Genomic DNA, 21,200 nt, shown 5'->3' with positions numbered 1-21,200 from the left:
GTGGCTGTGGGAGCTTGCACAACTGCTCTTCTTGTCTGACATCGCAGGATCCCTCCTCAGGCTCCCTATGCCCAGAAGAGACCCCAGCCCTTGCCCAGCTTCTTGCTTTTCTCCTTGGCAGCCACACTGGTGGTGACGGTGGCTTCCCCACTGTTCTGTCTTTGCTTCTGTTGTGTCCTCTGCCTGTTCCCCTCAACAGGCTCTCTGCTAAAATCCTACCCACCCCTCAGGTCTCTGCTGCGCACCCCAAACCCAGACGCTCATTCCTTGAGCCCACCCGACAAGGAAGTCCTAATCCTATGTTCCTAGCTCATTGGACAGTTTGATAAAACCAGAGACAATGTATTTCTTATCTAATTTGCCACTTTAACTAGTTTCTTTTATGTTCTTGAAAGCGGTCCTCATGAACTCCCTTGGATTATCTATTAGTCAAAGACGACCTTATATTTTTGATCTCTTGCCTCTACCTCCTGAGTGCTGGGGTTTTGTGTGGATCACCAAACCTGGGAATCAGACTCAGCGTTTCTTGCACCTAGAGAAGCACTTTTCTGAGTTACACTCCTAGCCCCACTTTAACCAGTTTTAAGTGTTCAGAGTAGCACACGCATCCATACTGTTGTGGAAATGCTGACTTCATCTCCCAGCTGAAAACTCTGGGCCACTGAACACTAACTCCCCACATCACCCTTCCCCAGCCCCAGCCTCCCCGGGACCCCGCCACACCATTCCACCTTCTATCGCCAGTACTGGCTGTTAGGCGACTGGCTCACTTCTCTGTCACCCAGGATCATCAGTGCCGTAGCGTGTGTTGGAATCATCTCCTCTAGTGGAGAACTACCCATGTATGTCACACATCCTTGAATTCTGTGTCACCACACCAGTCACTTCTGGTGGTGACAGTGTGACTTGTCTGGCTAGTGAGGACGACTCTCCTGAATAGCCCATGAACTCCAGGGGAAAGACTCATGTCCCTCAGGCTCACTGCTAAATGGAGACTCCTGCACTGCCCAGAGAAGAGGGTTTGGTCTACAGAAGGGCTCTGTACAGATATGTGCAAGGACAGACGGGGGAAAGAGGAAGGGTGAGTGGTTCTGGGCATTTCCTGGGGTCTGCTTCTCCCTGAACTGTGGCGGCTTGGCTAAGCTCATCTTCGGTTGTGCTTGTGGCCCCTTTCCAGCACATGCACCCAGGCTCTGGCCTCTGCAGTGGCCGAGCCTCATCCGTCATCCTCCCGCAGATGCACCCTCCTCATCTGTGCTGCACCCTCCCCATCTGTGCTCCACCTCTCCCAGGCCAGGGGCCCAGGCACAGACCTGTCTTCCCACCTCGAGCCCCCTACCCGCAGTTCCTGGAACCCCCCTGACCTGAACAGCTTACCTCCTAAGTGTCTGTCCTGCTCTGTCCTTCCTACAGTCGGTACCCTTACTGGAGCTCTGTGGCCCTGGGACAGCTTTTTCTTCCGCCACCCATGTTTCCAGTAGTCATGCAGACTTCCCAAAGCACAAGTTCAACCACATGCCTACCTGCCTCAACACCCTCTGAAGACTCCCCAGGAGCCCTACTGTGGTCCAAATCCTTCTCCCGAGGTTCAAGGACCCCATGGCATGACCCTTGCTGGCTCCTGCAACATCACCCAAGAACCAGCCCCCATGTTCCACACCATGTAGCTCTCTGAATGTACGTGCCCTCTGCAGAACAGAACCATCCCCACTGCTCCTTCTCTGGGGAGCTTTCCCTGACGGCACACTGGTCAGGGGCCTCGCATGCCTCTGCAGCAGTGGTTTTCTTTTTTCTTTTTTCTTTTTCTGGAGACAGGGTTTCTCTGTATAGCCCTGGCTGTACTGGAACTTACTCTGTAGACCAGGCTGGCCTCGAACTCAGAAATCGACCTGCCTCTGCCTCCCAGAGTGCTAGGATTACACTGGGTATGCCACCACTGCCCGGCGTCTGCAGCAGTGGTTTTCAATCTGTGGGTCACGACCTCACAAGGGTCCCATATCAGATATCCTGCATATTATATACTTATGTTACAATTCACAACAGTAGCAATATTAGCTATGAAATAGCAGCAAAGTAGCTGTACGGTTGGGGGTCACCACAACATGAGGGGCTGTGTTAAAGGGTTGCAGCGTCAGGGAGGCTGACAGCCACTGCTCTAGCATGTCCTATGCACTCAGAAGGTTCTTCTTTCCTGCATCCTTGGGCTTCCTGTATCTGGACCAGGGCCTGCCTGAGCAGATACTTAGCATTTAATTCTAGTCACAGAAAGGGCAACAAGGTGCACACCTCAAAACTGTCCAGGACTGATGAGGGGACGTGGTTGCTCTAGGGTAGAGACTCCTACTCTACCTGGATCCTCTAGCCTCACCAAGCCTACAGGTGGCGGCCACAGTCCCTGTGCATGGGAGCGGTCCCGCCTGTCTGCTGCTGCTCGCTCTCAGGCCTAGGCCAGGGCCTCACCTGCATTAGGGTGCGCAGTGACTCCACATACGACTGCTCCGTGTCCAGCAGGGTCATGGTCACATGCTTCCTCATGTCCTGTGGGGACAGAAGTAGAAGGTGAGTGGTCCTTTGTCCCTCGTAGCTCCTGCCACCCTCAGCTACATTCAGGCACACCTGTACACAGAGAGCCCATCTGGTCCTCTCCTGGGCCCTTCCTGCCAGCTTCCTGCCCCCCAGTTTCCCAAAGCATCCTGGACCTCCGTTCTGCCAGACCACCAGACCTTCGCTAGGGCATTCCCTGCTGGGAACGCTCTCCTGAGTTGCAAACACGCCCTTCCAAGCTGATCCCTGTTTTCCTACCCCAGCAGGTTCTGGACAAAGACAAAACCCAACAACAATAAACTCTCATATTTACAAAGGAAGATGCCTCTGGGCTACACCCACTCTAGAGACTTACTCTGAAAATACCAGGTTCCAGCTTGCTGCTATGAGGACATGTTTGACCTGGCTGTGTGTCACAGCATCCCTCAGAGTAGACGCTGTCACTTCCTGCTATAGAAGAAGAAACTACAGCGGAGGGAAGTAATGTTGGTGCGGAGCATCAGGGCTCAGACAAGGCTGGACCCCAGTTCTCATAAAAGGCTACAGAGCTCTCCACACCAGGCCGACTCCAGGCCCTCCTGCCCACTTGTGTGGCTCACAGTCTCTCCACCTCTCTCTCTCTCTCTTTCTCTCTCTCTCTCTGTGTGTGTGTGTGTGTGTGTGTGATGGATCTGTGTACACATGTGTTCAGGTTCTCTCACCAAGGCAAGTATGTGTGGGTATGAGGTCAAGGAGGTGTCTTCTTCTTTTGCTCTGCACATTATTTTATATATTTATTTTTTTAACACAGAGTTACTGAACCTAGAGCGCACTATTCTAGCTAGCCTGGTTGGTCTAGGAGCTCAGAGATCTGCCTGACTCTGCTCACTGGGGTCACACACACACACACACACACAGTGGTGAGGTCACAGTCACAATGATGAGGTCACAGACACAGTGATGGGGTCACACACACATTGATGGAGTCACAGATGCAAACTGATGAGGTCACACACACTGGTGGGGGTCACAGACACACTGATGAGGTCATAGATACACTGATGGAGTCACACACACTGATGGGGTCACAGACACACTGATGAGGTCACAGACACACTGATGAGGTCACAGACACACTGATGGGGTCACACATACTGATGAGGTCATAGATACACTGATGGGGTCACAGACACACTGATGGGGTCACACACACTGATGGGGTCACAGACACACTGATGAGGTCACACACACTGATGGGGTCACACACTGATGGGGTCACACACACTGATGGGGTCACAGACACACTGATGGGGCTACATACACCGATGGAGTCACACACACTGATGAGTTCACACACACACTAATGAGGTCACAGTCACACTGATGAGGTCACAGACGCCCACCGCTATATCCAGCTTTTACAAGTCCGGGAGTGTGAACACAGACCTTCATGCTTACCCTTCAAGCTATCTCACCAAGCCTCTTTCTCTTTCTGAGGCAGGGTCTTCTATAGACCAGGTTGTGGAGACGTCCCTATGCTTACGACCACGTCTGGCTTGTGCACTGCTGTAGAACACGCCAGGGCTTGGTGCACATGCGGGGCAAGCCCTGTACCCACCGAGCGACAGCCCCAGCCTAGTCTCTCGTTTTCAGAACAGGGGGACCACTGATGCTAACACACACAGGACCCAAGAGTCCCTTGGAGGTTGGTCAGCATCTGTACCCACAGCACAAGGCCCTGGGTCCCTGCCCTGTCAAGGTAAGCTCTAGCCTAGGGCGAGGCTTTGTTAGAAGCAAGCTCGGGAATGTCTGAGTTTGCCCCACACTTGTCTGGGCCCTGCTTGGGGCTCCGGCCATCAAGGCCTGCAGAATCAAGATGCTCTTTCTGTGTGGAAATTCTGGAATGGGTGCTTGTGCTTGTCCCAACACCCCTTTTTGTGGAGCCTCAGTGAGGGGACCTGTCATCGCCACTGCACTGCCCAGGGCCGCTGGGCTGCTTAGTGTTACGCGCTCTATCTGTATTTGTTTGTTAGCTGAGACAAGGCCTTACTCTGTGGCTTGGTACACAGGCCAGGATGCCTTGGTCTCTCTCGTGGGGGGCACAGGCCTCCACGACCCGCTTACTTCTCACTTCGCTGGCTATGGTAAACTTACCTCAGTTGCTGCTCCTCTGACCCTGGAACTGGGGGATCAGCCCAGCCCCTCAGTAACAGACAAGGAGGCACACTAAGAAGTGGACGCATCTCCTTGGGACACAAGAGGCCAGCTTATTCTACTTCTGCAAGCTCTGCACTGGCTTGTGCTCCTCAGGCTCTACCTCAGAGACTCCAACTAGGAGCAGGCCATTTATACTGGGTGCTTCTTGAGCCCTTAAAACTGAAAGCAGCTCTGGGTCTCCCATGTTCGTTCCCAGAACACCCCAGCACCTCACAAGTCCCTGCAACTCATTTCAGCCTCACGCAGGTCCAAGACACAGACGGCACCCATTGCACAGACGAGTCAGGTCAGAGAAGTGACATGACTTGCCCAAGATCATACGGCCTGTGACAGACAAGGCCCTGAGCCTCTTTGGACACCTCATGCAGAGCCCTAGGGCGCCAGCACCCTGTCTTCCCACTATCAGCAACCTCGAGCCAGAGGCTCTCAGCTCTGCTCTTCCTGGCTGTGTGACTTTGGTGGCCCTGATGCCATCCTCCTTCATGAAATGGAGTTAAAACCCTTTGTCCCTGGTACCATATAAGCGCCACTTCTGCGACGGGGCACAGGGTTCCCTTCTTATTTCACTTCCCTGAGACTTCGCTGGATGTTTTCTGATAGACAGGACAGCCAGACCAGGCTCTGGGCCTCACCGCTACTGTCCCCTGCCCACACTCACTGGCCAGACATCCCCAACCTGGGTCATGGTCAGAGAAGTTTCCTGAGAGGAAGAGCTGGCGCTGGGCCTGCTGGCCGGGAGGCTGGGGGTGGGGGGTGGCGGGTGGCGGGAGCTGACGCTGCAGTGCCTCCTCTCCCAGCCTCCTCCCTGCTGCAAGCACAGTGGGCTGTCAGTCAGTTGTCAGGTAAAGCACAGAAAACAAGGCCAGCTCCTTGTCACTGTACGGAGCACCCCCTGCACGTGTCAGGACACGGGAGCAGTGCAGGGGGGCGGGGGAAGCAGGAGATGGAGGGACAAAGCAGCTGTCAACCAGATTGGCAGCCCCACCTGTTCCAGGCTGGCCAGCCCTTCAGCCCGCTTCCCTCAGGATCCCCTTACCCTTCAATAGCCACAGACAGGCCCCTGGCATTGGGACCAAGGGGACCTGTGCGAAGGTGGACACAGCAGGAACCTAGTAAGGGGAACTCTCCTGCCGTTAAACCCACAGACCGAGACCCTTATGCACCAAGCTTGAAGACTCACAGAGAGAGGCCGTGAAGGCCAGATGCCCCACATCTGACAAAAATGAAGCCTAGTTATCCAGCTGTGAGGTAGACCCTCCTGCTCAGACTCCTGGGGCACTGGAGACACATAGGCACAACACAGCACAGTACCCGGATCAGGCCTAGTCCCCACTGTGCCCAGAGCATGGAACAGCGTCAGGGCCCAGACAAACACAAAAACAAGGCAGCATCCCTGGAACCTGCCTCTCCAGTCTGCAGAAAGGCCGCTGGAGGCAGGAATGGGGGCACCACCTTTCCTACAGCACCACAGCATGAGTTCTCCAGGTCCAGTGTCAAAGTTCTGGCTACCCTCAGCCCATACATACAGCTGGGGTCCAGCAACCCTGAGGGAAGTTGTTAATCTGGCTTTCCTGGGGACCCAAGGTGCCCCAGGAACAAATATGCTTTCAAAACCTGACCCATTTAACAATTGACTACTGTCCTAGGCCTTGACCCTTATAATGCCCTGCCAACCCGACCAGTGCGGCCAGAGTTGGCTATGCTGGTTGGCCATGGGGAGGAGGCTAATCAGCCTCTCTGCCTTCATCTGAGGTCAGCTCCCCTCCAGCCCGGCATTGCCAGGCAGGCAGGGTTCTGGTTCCTGATCCAAGTTCCAGGCCCTGTTCTCCAGCATCTGCCCACGCTTCCCCATCTCCTGGGTCTTCAGCATCCTAGGCCAAGACCCAAGTTCCCGGCTGCCCCTCCCCCTCCCGGTACCTGGGCCTCCCCCGGCTCCTCCGCGGTGTCAGAGCCCCCGCCCCCGCCCCCGGCGGACTCCCCGGAGGCGGCGGCCGGGCCCAGATCGCGCATGTCTTCCAGCGCGATGGTGAACTGGGCCAGGGTCTTCACCATCTGAAGCATGCGGCCGGGCTGCCGCCGGGGCGGGTACCGCGCAGAGTCGGAGGGCCCCCTCCCACCCGCGCTCCTCGGGGGCCTCAGCCCCGCCGCGGTGGTGTCGGCGGCGTCAGTAGCAGCGTCGGAGAGGGCGCAGCCCGCGGTGGCGCTGCGGCCTCCTCCGCGCAGGGAGTGCGCGCGGCGTCGCAGGGGGAGAGTCCCGCCCTCTGCGCGCCGCCCCTTCTCCCGCAACAAGCCCAGTGCCGCGGGACCTCGCACCCCCGCCTCGGGACGCGAGTGACACCCCCCTCCCCCGCGGACAAAGACGCGTCCACAGTGTATCTAGCACGCACACACAGATCTACACCCAGGAGCCGTGGATGAACAGAGCTGGTAGAGAACAGGCCCGACTGTAGGGAAGGGTCAAGTGCACGCTCACATACAGATCCACCGTCTCTCACAAGGATGCGAACTTTCTTGATCAACAACTACAGCATGGCAGAAGCTGGCACCCATCCATGTAGGCATCAAGTCTGATGGCTGAAAACCTCACTGCCCCTGCCAGTGAGAGAGGGACGTGTGTGTGATAGAGAGAGGCTGTCACACAAATCACCCACACTAAGTCACCCCATCCCTACCACCATCCCCAAGCTTAGACAGTGTTCTGTACCTGGCTCCAGGCCTTTTCCTTTCCAGTGCCTCTCCCCATGACATTCACTGGGAAGTCCCCTCCCCGACCTCCCCCATCCCCATTTGCCCTCAACTCAACTTCTTGGCGTTTGTTTCAATGTGATCCTCAATCTTCAGTCTCCTTCCTCAAAGGCCAGGACAAAGCTAGAATCTACTCCAGGACCCACTTAAGTAGGACTGGGGTGCGGTGAGAAACAACTTTGACACCAAATCCCACTGGGCACTAGGGAAGGGGTGCACACACTCTGCAGCTGTGCCTCGCCCCTTCACCTCCTTCACCCAACATTGGGGGTTCCCACACTCACCAAGCTCCCATCTGTCTCCCTCTCTCCAACCTGTTCTCTCTGGGTTTCTTGAGCAATGGGATAACAAACCTCCCTCACCCAGGCCAGGCTCACCCTCCTTCCCACTCCTACACCCTTCTTGGTTTCACCCTAGCCAACTATCCGGGTCTAGAAAAGACACCTCTCCCTTGCCTCGGGGCCTTGACCTAAGCCTTTCCCCTCTCCTAGCAACCAATGCCTTTTCTTTTCTCTTAAGACTGTTCTACACAAATGTCACCTCTTCTATGAAGCCTACTGAGTCCTCAGAGTAGGTGCTGTGTGCCTGTTCTGTGCTTCGCTGCGGATCTTCGGTTTTCTTATCTTAACCACAGTCAGTCTGTAATAATGGATGGCTGCCCGCCTTCTCCCAGGAGGCTGCTGGCTCCCTGAGGTAGCCAAGGCACTGGACACATCTAACAGACAGTTGGGTAACAGTCTAGTCTCAATGGCTTTGCTCTTTCCCTTTGCCAGCATGGGTACATTTCTGGGCATCACTTTAGCGTGGAGGTCCCTGCACCCCTCCATCCAGCCCTGCTTCCTTTCCTTAGCCCCGGGGAGACTGGAAGAGGGTGTTGGACCCTGGCACCCAACCCTAGCACCCAACCCAGGGACCTCTGTGAAAGCAGCAAGTACTCTTAACTGCTGAGTCATCTCTCCAACCCAGGAACTGTTTTTTGTTTAAGTTTTTTTTAAGATTTATTTATTATATGTAAGTACACTGTGCTGTCTTCAGACACACCAGAAGAGGGCATCAGATCTCATTATGGATGGTTGTGAGCCACCATGTGGTTGCTGGGAATTGAACTCAGGACCTCTGGAAGAGCAGTCAGTGTTCTTAACCGTTGAGCCATCTCTCCAGCCCAGGAACTGTTTTAACACCCCCCTCTAAGGTCTCATGTAGCCTAGGGTGGCATTAAACTGGCCATGTAGTGGAGGATGACCCCAATTCCTCTGTAAGCACCTTCCCAGTTCTGGGATTACAGGCATGCAGTACAGTGTCTGGTTCGTAGCATGCCCCTGCTTGAAACCAGGGTCGTGTATATGCCGTGTAAGCAGTCCACCAACTTTGTCCCTAGCACCTTTAAGTTGTGCCACTGGTACTGAAGACTGAACTTGGGACCTTCTGAGTGCTAAGCACAGGGCGGATGGGCTTCCTTCCTTCCTGCGATGCAGTTTGTTGAGCCGGAGTCTTCCTACGTAGCTCAGGCTAGCCTCAAGCTCGTGATCCTGCAAGGGATATAGCTTAGTGGCAGAGGGTTTGTCCAGCCTGTGTGAGGTTGTGGGTCTAATCCCAGAACTTTTTTTTAAGGGCATATAACTTTTGTCTAGGCAAGGTGGCATACACCTATAACCCCAATACTTGGGAGGTACAGGCGGGAGACAGGAGGCTCAGCAGAGTTCAAGGTCATCCTCTGCTATGTAGTAAGTTCAAGGCCAGCCTGGGCTACAAGGGGCCCTGTCTCAGGAGCAAACCAAAACAGGTCTGGGATATACTTTATTAGAAGAGCTCTTGTGTGGAGTATAAGGTTCAGTTCCCAGCACTGAAAACAAGCACATAGCCCTGTGCCTGGCACAAATGAATAATATCTCAACTACTCCTGAAAAGGTAGCCAGGGGGCTGGGATCTCAGGCCAGCAGGCGCAGCGCAGACGGGTCACAGCCAATACTGGGTAGCACTTAATAAATGTGTGTTGTATCAGCGAAGGGACAATCTGTGGACTCGCTGTGTCCACTGGGTCCCTCTGGCTCAGAATAACCATTCAGTCAGTCTGTTGAATGAACCGAATCTAGGAGGGAGTGTGACAGGATCTTTTCTGGCCTCTGGACTGAGCCCAGCACCTCCTAGCAATGTGGTGAAAAGCAGATCCACCTTTCCCCCAAAGGATCTCAAACCCTACCCAAGGTGAGAGAGAGCCAGAGACCGGCTGAAGCCACCTGCCTATTCCTTCCGGGGGCCGGCCCTGCCCACACTTCCTCTCCAGAGCTTGTTCCTCCTCTTCCTCATCAGGACGGGTATGTTGGGGGAGGGTAGAAAGAATGTCCACGTCCATGGGCAGGGTGGCCAGGTCTCAGAGGCAAGCACATACGCACAGAGGCCCATGGACGTGGGGTTGGTTGCTTGGTCTCTGTAGCCACCTTTGGCTATCAAAGTACCTACCTCCTCCATTTGGCCCTCTCTCAAACTACCTGATTATTTCTTCTTAGTGGCTGGGAGGCAGTACATAGTTTGGGGGTCTTGGCCAGGTGTGAATCGCCTGTCCATATGTCCCTCACTAGTTTCAACAGGACCAAATTCAGAAGAGTGATTCCACCCCTGCTGGCTTCCAGGCTTAGCAGAGGTTACCTCTGGGGGTGGGGGGTGGGGGCGGGAGGAAGCACTCACAGGGCAGGCCTTGAACACAGCATGAATGGAGGTCAAGAGACACAGGCGTTCAGGGCAGCAGGGAGACAGTCCCAGAAAGCCCCGCCCCTTACAGGTGGGGCTTAATTCCAAAGGCTGAGAGTGCTGTGCAGTCCCTTAAGGACTGCTGTGGTGGTTTGGATAAATTTGGCCTCACAGATTCACAGGTTTGAATGCTTGCATAAGTGTCACTGTTAGGAGGTGTGGCCTTGATGGACAGAAGAGGCCTCGGTGGAGGAAGTGAGTTCACTGTAGGGGTGAGCTTTGAGGTCTCCTAGGCCCAGGCTACATCCAATGACACAGTCTCCTTTGCTGCCTGCTGATTAAGCTGTAGAACTCTCAGCTGCTTCTCCAGCACCACGCCTGCCTGCCTGGATACTGCCATGCTTCCCGCCATGACGATAATGAACTTCTGAAACTGTAAGCCAGCCCCAACTAAATGTTTTTCTCTGTAAGAGTTTATGAGTCGCGATGTTTCTTCGAAGCAATGGAAACCCTAACTAAGACAATGGCTAATTATATTCAAGCTCGGTGCTGTGACAGCACCAGGGGTGCCAAGGAGAGGAACAGTGGCTCAGGGGCTGAGGCAGTGAAGCAGTAGGGCCCTTTCAGGACAGGGTCAACCGAGGCGAGGCAGAGGGCATCATGGCCCCAGCACCAAGTCAGGACAAGGTTCTGTGGCTCCTTTGAGCACCAATCTGGGGTGCTGATTTAATCACCCACTTAGAGCTCTGTAGATGTCTGGAGCAGGGTCACAGAATTTAATTAATTCATTTGTTGATTATATGTGGGGTGGGGGTGGGTATATGTGCCACAGTGCATGGTGGAGGTCAGAGGACAGCTTTGGGGAGTCAATGTTCTCCCCTTCACCACATGGGATGCGGGGATTGAACCTGGGTCTTCAGGCTCGGCAGCAAGAGATTTTACCACCCAAGCCATCTTGCCATCCCTGAGAAGAGTGTCTGTACGTATGAAAGCCTGCCCTGTTTTCCACACCACATCCGTATCCCACCTTAGACATCGTCCTTCCTCACCACCGAGCTGTCCACACCCTCCTAGGCTAAGGGAAGGCAAGAGACAGCAGTCAGGAAAGGGCTCAGCCCCACAGACCAGCGCTCACCCCAGAGCAGACCACCCGGTACTGGCTCTGAGACCACCCTCTGTAGCCCCAGGAATCCTGCTCTATCGACCTCCACCAGGTCTGTGGACAGCTTCCCCACCCATCTCTGAGGCGATCCCGGCTCACTCGCCTCCAGACACCATGCATTCCACCTGCCCTCTGAGACCCACCAGACCTTACCTGTGGTCCTGCAGCTAATGCTGGACCACTGGAGGTCCAGTTATGACAAAGGCTAGACCTACAGTGGACTAACGAAAGAGTCAGAGTAGTGGCTGGAGAGCTGGACTGGAGAGATGAATAAACCCACGGACGGATGCCAGGCCACTCCACTGACCCAGGCGTGGATGAAGCCATGGCTGACTGCACCTAGTGGATGAGCAGCTGCTCGGATTTTCATACCATTCACCTGACTAGTTCAATAAATAGTCATCAAGCAGCGACCAGGTACCAGCACTGTGCTAGCATGATGATGATGATGATGATGATGATGATTTTAACGCATGAGTCTGCATGAACATCTGCATGCGAGAAGAAGGCATCTGATGCTGTATAGATAAATGGCCATGAGCTCCATGACGTTGCTGGGAACTGAGCTCAGAACCTCTGGAAGAACAGCTAGTGCTCTTAACTGCTGAGCCAACTCTTCGATTTCCCTGTGCTAGGAAATCAAAGATAAGGTCTTAAAGTGGGAGATGGCTGGGCATACGGTTAGGCAGGTAAAAGTAGTTCACGATTCAAGCCCAATGGCTTAAGTTCTATTGCCAGAACTCACATAAAAGCCAGATGGGGTAGCATCCATCTGTAATCCCAGCATTTTTTATGGTGAGATCACTGGAAGCTCACAGGCCAAATAGCCGGATTGCACAGTGCAGTGTAGACAGAACAGAGGCCCTGCCTCAAAATGGTGGATGGTAAGAACTAACCTCCAAACCCATGTCCTCTGTCTGTCACGTGCATGCCCAGTCACATGTATGCCCCACCTGCACATGGGAAGAAAGAAGGAAGGGGGGGGAGGAAGGAGGGAAGGAAGGAAGGAAAGAAGGAAGGGGGGGTATTTATGTTTACACCAAGAGCTTCATTAGGAAGACGGGACCTGAAAGAAATGAGCCAAGACAAAGGCCGCGGTTGGGCCGGCTAGCACAGGGCGCGCCTCCCAAGCATGGAGCTCGGGTCTGGTCCCCGGTACCACACACACCTGGCATGGTAGCACATGCCTGTGATCTCAGCCCTGGGGAGGCAGGACGATCAGAATTCAAGGCCACTTTTCATAAGGAAGGTGGAGACCAGGGAAGGACACCACAGTCCCTGTATCAAAAAGAGCAAAGACAGCTCCCAAGAGAGACACAGTTCTGGGACGTAGGTCTCATCAAGGTTCATGGGAAGGGTCTCCCGACCGGGCCAGCTGTCTTGACTTTGTCAAAAGCGCTCTGAACCCCAGAGCTGCCCACACTGGAACACGGGGAGCCCGGAGGCACGCTCTCCATGACAAATCTGTTTGCACGGGTCTTGGGACCAAGACTCATCACTGCTTTGTAAGGGCTGGCTCCTTAATCACCAACCTACGTCAGAGCTCTATTTCTTAGAACTCTCCCATTTTACAAACCAGGAAAGCTTAGAGCGGCCACCCTGCTGCTAAGGGCTCGAACCCAGCTGGCTCCTTCAAGCCCGCAAGCTTCCTGCACTTTCCAGACACACTGGCTGCCTGAGTCACCTTTGTCTGGTCTCTTCTTTCCAGGTATAAACAGGCTCCCTCGAGTCAGGACTGTTTTTGAAGATGAACACAATACTGCCACGGGCCATGCCAGGATCAAAGACATAGTCCCTGACAACTCGGATGTGCTGTCTGGATCTCCTGCCCCGCCCATATCCATGGAAGTGGAGTTGGTACTACATATTCCCAACCTAATGGACCATCTATTTCCCTACAGCTGCTGCCTCCTCTGATCCTCAGTCGTCAAGGAGACAAAAGTTACAAAAGGATTTCGTGGTATGGAAACCAAGATGGCTGGCTATGGGGACGTTTATTTCAGGTTCAAATACTCACTACGCCACTTAGTGTGTGGGTTGGGGAAGACATTTGATTTCCTGGGCCTGCTTCCCGCCACCCCTCCCATCACTCATCCGCTCCCCTGTCGCCTTAGGTCACTTCCTGCTCCCAGGAGACTCTCCTTTCTGGAAGGAGAGGCCCCTCCCTTAAGGTTTCTCAGTTCCCAGGCCTCAGAGGCAGCTGGAAGGGAAATGTCCAAGCCACAAAGATCTCTGGGGACTGGCGGCCCAGGGGGAGCTCTGTCACTGGAGGGTGAGCTCTGGGGACTGGAGGAGAGCTGCAAGGCCTGAGGAGCTAAAGCCCCTTCCTGCCTCAGAGGCAGAGTCCTGTGTGCATGCGACTGGAGACTGGATTGTGAGCAACACGAAGCAGGTCCCATCCGTGCCCCTTAGTTATCTGTAGCCATGACTGCACAGCGGTAACCACCCTCGTGGTTCTGGGCAGAGCTTAAAAACCCGAAGGGTCTTTCCATAGTGATCAAAACCAGCTACATTCAAAATAATCCCAAATAGAAAACGGCAACACACTGTAAGCCCTTGCTTACAGAGCATCTGCTGTGTGTTGGGCATGGACTGAGTCCTTCCCGTTACTGTCTCCTCTCCTCACAAGTCACCCCAGGGTGATGTGTCAGGTGATATCTGTCGACAAATTGTCCATCTGACAGGCTCTTCCTCCACTGCTATGCCGACACTCCTCTCACACAGGGTGAGGCCCGGGCCCCTCCCCTTCAGGCTAGGTGGGCCTATGTTACTCTCAGACACAGAACACTAGCAGACGTGAGGTCACAGGTTTTAGGTGTAGTGTGAGCTCATTTCTGCCTGGCTTGTTCCACCGTCAACCCCTTTTTGTGGCTTCAGGGATTGAACCCGGGGCTTCTCCATGCCAAGCAAGGACTCCACCACTGAGCGGTTCCTTTGTTTGCTTTCATTTAATTTATTTAAAAAGTTTTAGATTTCATGTGTGTGCGTTGCCTGCAATATATGTATGTTGCCTGCATGTATGTATGTACACCACATGCATGCTTGGAGCTCTTATGTGCCGGAAGAGGGTGTCGGATCCCCTGGAACTAAAGTTATGGATGGCTGTGAGCTACCGTGCAGGTGCTGGAACCCAAATCCAAGTCCTCTGCAAGAGCAACAAGTGCTAACCGGCTGACACAGGCCTCTAGTTCCTGTTTGTTTGTTTGTGCGAGATGGTCTCCCCATGTAGCCCTGGCTAGCCTGTAATTTACAAAAATCCTCCCGCCTCTGTTTACCAAGTGCTGGGACTAAACGCTTGAGTCACCACACCTGGCTTCCTCTAGACATTAAAAACGATATTTCTAACATTGACACAGGGCCTCACTAAGTTGCCCAAGTTACCCTTGAACTAGCTGTGGCAGGCCCTGAATGCTCCTACCTCAGCCTCCCCAGTACCTGGGATTCTGGGCTTGTGCCACGAAGCCTGACAGCCTGCTTATTCATAAACCCAGCTGCATGTCGGGGGGGGGGGGGGGGGCGGGGCCACACGCCATGCACGGGTATTCCAACTAGCAGCTTCGGCGAGACCCCAGCCAAACATCGATACTACAGTTAGTATCTGAGGGGAACGAGTCTAGCCCAGGCACCACCTGCCTGCCATGAAACTCACAGTGAAAGGGAGACAGAGGCCCAGTGAGGCGGACAAGGACACCAGGGCCCTGCAGACAGTAAGAGGCAGTGCTTGAACCCAGGGCTCTAGCTATACTGGCAGAAAAGTGTAGCCAGAATGATTTCTGCATGAAACTACATTTCATCTGATGGCCCCGGGTGGGCGGGGTCAGGCTGGAACCCTAGCAGGCCAGTAGTAAGAAACTAAAGATCTATTGGCTGTAAGAGAAGAAAGAGGTAACCCTCCCTCCCCAGGCTGGGGTTCAGGCTGCCTTGTGATGGCTAAACCTGGCTGGCCCATCTCTCAGTCTAGAAGAAAATCCCTGACTACAACACTCCTGGCCCATCCCAGACCCCAAGGCATAGCACACACTGCCAGGTCCTTGACAGGGACTTGAGGTACAGTTTTTCTCCATAGCCCTATGTAGGCCTCACACTGTTCTTGAGTGCCCTGTGATAACTCCCCAGTCCATTCTTCTTCAACATGCTACAGATCTAGACTTTGCCAGTCTTGGAAGACAGTTACAGAATCCAGGAGCACCTCTCTGACCACCCAGGATCACCAAGATCTAGGAAAGACCCCGGTTCCCACAGGATGTGTGCTGAGAAGTTCAGTGGAGTGGTCCACGCTGGGATGTAACCCCAAGCAAATGGCGTATCAGAGCAGTTGAATGACTTCCAAAGTACAAAGTACATAAACAGAAGTCAGGCCAGACCCGGGGCACCCTGAACTAGGAAGTGCGGTGACAGCTGTATTCTTTTTCCTGGATGGCAAAGAAATAGATGGAAATAGAAGAGAGACCTCAATGTTTGCCTGCCCCAGAACTACAAGAATAATAATCAAAACAGGAATTAGCATACAGTAGACATACACTAGGAACATAGCTTGTATCTATCGACTGGCCTTCTTGCTCTGTGACTTGGTTTCCCCTTCTGTAAATAGATGAAGGAGGTGGGAAAGGTCAAGAGGGCTCTGAATTCCCCACTGAATTCCACCCTAGGTTCCCAGAGGGTGATTGGCAGTCCTGGGCCGGAAGGCATGGCTGGAGAAGTCAGGAACCTGGGGCCCCAGGCTGCACTTCCACCAAACACTCCTAGGTGGCAGCAGAGGCCTGCAGGACTGGGATTGTAGGGCATGTGGTTTGAATTTAACATGATTTTTTTTTTAAAAAATATTTTTTTCTTTTTGTATTCTGTCACTCCACTCCCTCCAGTTTCAAGAAGATACAGTTGATCCTTCTAGGCTTCGAAGGCAAAGTTTCTTGTCCCAGATAACAGAAGTAGGAGATGGGGGCTGGAGGGGAAGTCGGACCTAAGCAGATGTGAAAAGCATCTAACGAGACAGTCCACTCTGACCTCACCCTTCTCTGCCCTTTTCTCCCCTGCACCCACCATTTTACAGGTCATAACTGAGGGCGAGCCTTGGAGATGGGAGTAACACTTGCTAATCAGTCTGGTAAGTTTGTATTTTAGGGGCTCCTAGGATATACCTCTGCACACACGTCTGTGCCCTGCCTGTGAAACCCCAGGATGTGATGACTTCCAGGAGGCCTCCCCTAACAGCTTTAAAAATTCATTCAAATATCCAAACCACATTCAGAATGCTACCCAGGCCAGCGGGGCCCCACGTGGTCTGAACTCCAACCGCTGCCTCGTCTAGCTGTGAATACCTTTCCCTCAGTGTCTGTGGCCCTACCTGGAACATGCCAGAGCTACAGCTCGGTGGCTGCTCTAGAAAGAATGGCTCTCTCCCATCTCCACCCATTTTGGTAGCACGGAGGGAGACTGGGGTGAAGGGTCATGGGAACGGAAGTTTCTAGGGTTTGATTCCAGCCCCTCCAACTCCCTCCTTCCTTCAGATCAGGCACATATGGGGGGGGGGCTCCATTTGTACACTGTTGGTAGAGATGGGGTGTCTTGCCTGCAGGGCGGAAGATGATTCATTGGGCCTTGCGCCAGGCACCCTGGGAAAGGCCAAGCCAGCCTCAGGCCAGAGCCCCAGGGAGTAAAGGACAGGCCCTGACTGGGCTGTCTATAAATCCTAGAGACTCTCAAAGCCCCACAGCCAAAAGAGGCCATCTTCCCTACTTAGACAATGCCAGAAATCCTGCTCAGGCCACCAAAGGCCCAAGGAGATGAGCTGGACGAGTCCTGCCTGCTGCTGTGCCCTCCCTGCTGCCTCTCCCTCCTCAGCGGGAGGACGGGGTCCTATCCCCACCTGCTCCTTGCTCTTGGCTGGGTCAAGTCCCATTTAATCTTATGCTCTGCTTTTTCCAGGAAGCCTGAAATCTCCCTCACCAACCTCACCTCAGGCCAGGCCAGGCGCCAACTGCCCCGTCAAGACTCCCAAACCAGTCTATCCTTTTCATTATGCTACAGACCTATGGGGTGCCAGTCAAGGATGCAGTCTGTTACAGCAGAGGACAGTAACAAGATCTGGGGGCCCCGGACGGAGAGAGGAGGCAGCGCCAAGGCCTAGAGCCCAGTTCCCACAGGCGTAGTCAGCACACAGGTGTGAGGAAGCAGGCAAGGACAGGGAGCATCAGGGGTGAAGAGGCAGTGAGGTGAAGAGGCCGTGTCTCCATCAGCCTCCGGAAATGAAAGGGCAGAGGGACCATTCCCACCACTGAATCCCTTCTCTCTCTTTGTTTTGTGGGTTTGTTTTTTTTTGAGACAGGGTTTCTCTGTGTGGCCCTGTCTATCCTGGAACTCACTTTGTAGACCAGTTCTCACAGAGTTCTGCTTGCCTCTGCTGCCTGAGTGCCAGGATTGAAGGCATGCGCTGCCACAGCTCAGCAGGGGCTTTTCCTTTCTGCTGGACATATGGTATTGTTTCCAACACAGTGTGTCTCAGGACCTCAGGGTTTTTTTATTTTGTTTGTTTTTGCTTTTGCTTTTTTGTTTGTTTGTTTGTTTTTTTAAAGAGATAGGGTTTCTTTGCGTAGTCCTGGCTGTCCTGGAATTAGCTCTGTATACCAGGCTGGCCTCTAACTCAGAGCTCTGCCTGCCTCTGCCTCCTGGGATTAAAGGTGTGTGCCACCACAGCCTGGTAGGGCCTCAGGGTTTTAGGGTCTCTTCACTTGGCCAGAAGTACCCACACAGCTAGGATGTACCATGGCCTCACCTTACTCTGACCGGACACTCCAGGGCATACTGGTACCAACTGGCTACAGTAACCCTAGTGTGCTTGGCTCAGCCCAGACCCCACAGAAGTCTCTGTCATCACACCAGGCCAGCTCGCTCAGCTTCCTACCCAGCGGGGGCTCAGAGGTCCCTGCAAGCCAAGGGCCACAACTAGGCCTGGGCCACACTGGCAGACGTGAGCTCTGCCTGACCACCAGTGGCTTGTGCTTCTAGGCTATCTGTGCTTTTCCCAGCAGCTAGTGACCAGCCCTCAGCTCCCAGAAGATGCTAGTCTGAAGGTCAGCCAGTGTCAGACGGCGGGGCTGCTTCTCGTCCCAGGACCAAAGTCCACCTTAGGAAGGCACCCTGACCACTCAGAGGACCACTCCTGAGGCTTTGCTCTGAGTCCTTAGAGTCTCTCCACTTCCGGTTGTCAGCAGTGAGTGGCAGTGTGTGCAGAACGCCACAGCACTACATCTCCTAAGGCTCCGCATCCACTCAGAGAGCACTGAGACTTGGCACAAGTCATAACTTGCTGGTTCCATGACTAGGCCGTGGGCTGGACCCAAATCCTCCCTCTGCCACTGACCACTAAGTGGCTGGGACTTTGGATAAATCACTTAACTTTACAGAGTCCGAGGCCAGGAAGACAGCAAAGATCTAAAATTAGCAGTCCCGTCTGTGGAGGATTTCACTCTGCTGACGAAGCACCTCACAGGTGTTGGCTTAACCTCAAAATAAGCTGCTGGGTGGGCCCTATTATTACCTATGTCACAGACAAGGCAGGACTCAAGATCTCTCGGGCAGAAAGGACTCCACACCCAGGGGACCCTGGGTACAAGAGGTGGGACAGTTACATCTGCCCAGAGTGCCAGGAGGCGCGCTCTTCCAGCCAGCGGCAAGCCTGAGGCCTGCAGCCTGGGCTCTCACACACGGGTTGTACCCACGCAGCCTGCTTCAATGCCAACCGCAGGGAGGGTTCCTGTGTCACGGCCCTCATGAAGATCTCTGCAATATGACAAAGAAGGAGTCCACTGCGTTATCAAATGAAAGCAAAAGGCACTCATATCAACACATTGTGTCATCTCAATGTAAATCGAGGGACAGAGATAAAGACAGAGAGAGAAAAGGGTACACTTGGAAGAAGACAGCAGAATGTCAACAATGGGCAGTGCCCAGGGCGTGGAGACAGGGCAGAAGAAGAGACAGCCAGGAACACTCCTGATGGTTGACTCAGGAAGACCAATCCTGTATCTCGAGTTTTCTCATCTATAATGCAGAGAGTAGAAAGCATTTACTTAGCACAGCACCGGGAATCAAGGCGGCACTCAACAATACTGGCTGTTGTAAGTAAGGCTGAATCATTACATCAGGAAGAAGGCTCTAAGGGACTCTTGGAAGGCAGGTGGTTCAGCCTCCTCCACGACAGTCCCTGCAGTCCTTGCTTGCACACCTCCAGAAGGGAAGAGCTCAGTCACTCCCTGCACTGGTGCTCTGGGAACAGCTTCCCCTACGGAAACAGGGCCAACGGCTGCCGTCTGCCGGGCCTTCAGTGTCTGGGTGGAGGCTCTCTACCCACCCAGCCTTCCAGAATGTTTCACTCTAGGGTTTTCTATGGGAGTGATTCTCCAAGTAAGGCTGGAGGAGGCGTCCTCGGTGGCTCCCAAGGCCCCTGCCTAGATGGGGACACCTCTATCCCTCCCACTCTGTGCCTTAGCGGGCGGCCATTTGCTGGCAGTCCTATCAGCCTTTTCCATTTTCTTGTTTGGAAAACAAATGAGCAACCAGCTGGGCCTGACCTCCTCCCCAGCCTTCTCCCGACTCCCTAGGCCCTAAGGGTGGGAGGCCCTTCTGCCTCCTCCCTGGACAAGGGCCTTGTGGAAAACCCCAGAGGAGAGGCCTAGTGAGCTGGTCGTTGCCATGGCAACGGCAGCCCTGGAATTTGACCACTGGGGCCCTGGAGTGGGGGTGGGGAGTTGGTATAGGCCATGCTGAGGGCAGGGAGGAAGGGCCAGACGCCCCAAGCAGGAGATGGTGATCCAGAGCCCCCCCCCCCCATGGCCTCAGTAGCCCCACCTATAAAGGAAGTGAGGAGCAAAGGGCTCCCAGGATCTCCCTTTTCTATTCTATCTGATGGATGGGAGAGACAGCCAGGGAGAGGCCAACTGTGTCCTTTGATAGATAGCTAGGGACTCCAAGGGCCAAGGACTCACTAGAAATCAAAAGCCAAGTCCACAGCAGTGGCAGGGCTAATTAGCTTCTGAGATGTGACCTGTCCACAATCCGGCATCCCTGCATCTCTAGAGAGGATGAGGGTGCCTGTTCAGGCTGGTTATGGCTGGACGGAGAGCTGTCCTGAGACAGAGCGTAATGTGTCTGCTCCCAGTAACCCTGGCCATTCCTGGATCTGGAGGGATCTGGATCTGGATCCCGGCTTGCTGTGCCAGGCTGCAGTGGGTATTTTTAAACAGGCGCCCGCCCCTTGGCCTTCCCACCTGCCCACTCCAGGAACACAGTGAGCTCGGCTGCCAGCCTCTGTGTGCTTCCGACAAGTTCCAGCAAGCCACCCTCTGCATCCCGCCTCCTCCCCCCCCCCCCCCCCCCCCCCCCCCCCCCCCCCCCCGTCAGCCCAGCAGTCAGGGTGCTTGCTACCCAGGGTCCCCTCCAGCTACCATGCTGGAGGCTCAGGGAGGTGGTGGGACTTCTCCAGAGTCACACAGCACAGAGAATTTGGGAATGCTGTAAAGCCAACTTGTGCCCTCTCCTCCAAATGCCACCGAATTCTCCTGGTGTCGCTCCAGCTCCTTCTTCATCCTTTCTGTCCCTGACCCTCAAAAGTCACAGCCTCACTCCCCCACAGGCCTTCACAGCCCCTTTCAGAAAGATGACACAGCTATGACTCCTCAGCTCAAAATACCAGCCACAGGAGAGCTAGTGCTGTAACTCCCACTGCTCGGCAGGATCAAGTCCATGCAGATCAAACACTGAGATGTAAAACAAAAACAACCATAAACCATCAGAGGGAGGGAGACTTTCTAACCAGGGCTCCAAGGCTAACAGTCAGAAAATAACGGCTTGATAAATTAGACCACAC

General features: G+C 54.1%; 1 protein-coding gene across 1 annotated transcript in view; it reads right to left on the bottom strand.

Moving 5' to 3' along the window:
• Arhgef17 (Rho guanine nucleotide exchange factor 17) overlaps positions 1-21,200 on the bottom strand; it is a 58,302-nt gene that overhangs the window by 17,415 nt on the left and 19,687 nt on the right. Inside the window, exon 2 of the mRNA XM_052157396.1 lies at positions 2,461-2,538. Coding sequence (XP_052013356.1) covers positions 2,461-2,538 — 78 coding nt within the window. The remainder of the gene's footprint in view (positions 1-2,460; positions 2,539-21,200) is intronic.

This window comes from Apodemus sylvaticus, chromosome 1, assembly GCF_947179515.1.
Source record: "Apodemus sylvaticus chromosome 1, mApoSyl1.1, whole genome shotgun sequence".
Lineage (NCBI taxonomy): Eukaryota > Metazoa > Chordata > Mammalia > Rodentia > Muridae > Apodemus > Apodemus sylvaticus.
The sequence above is the reverse complement of the archived record's forward strand: the minus strand, read 5'-3'. Positions and strand labels throughout refer to the sequence as shown.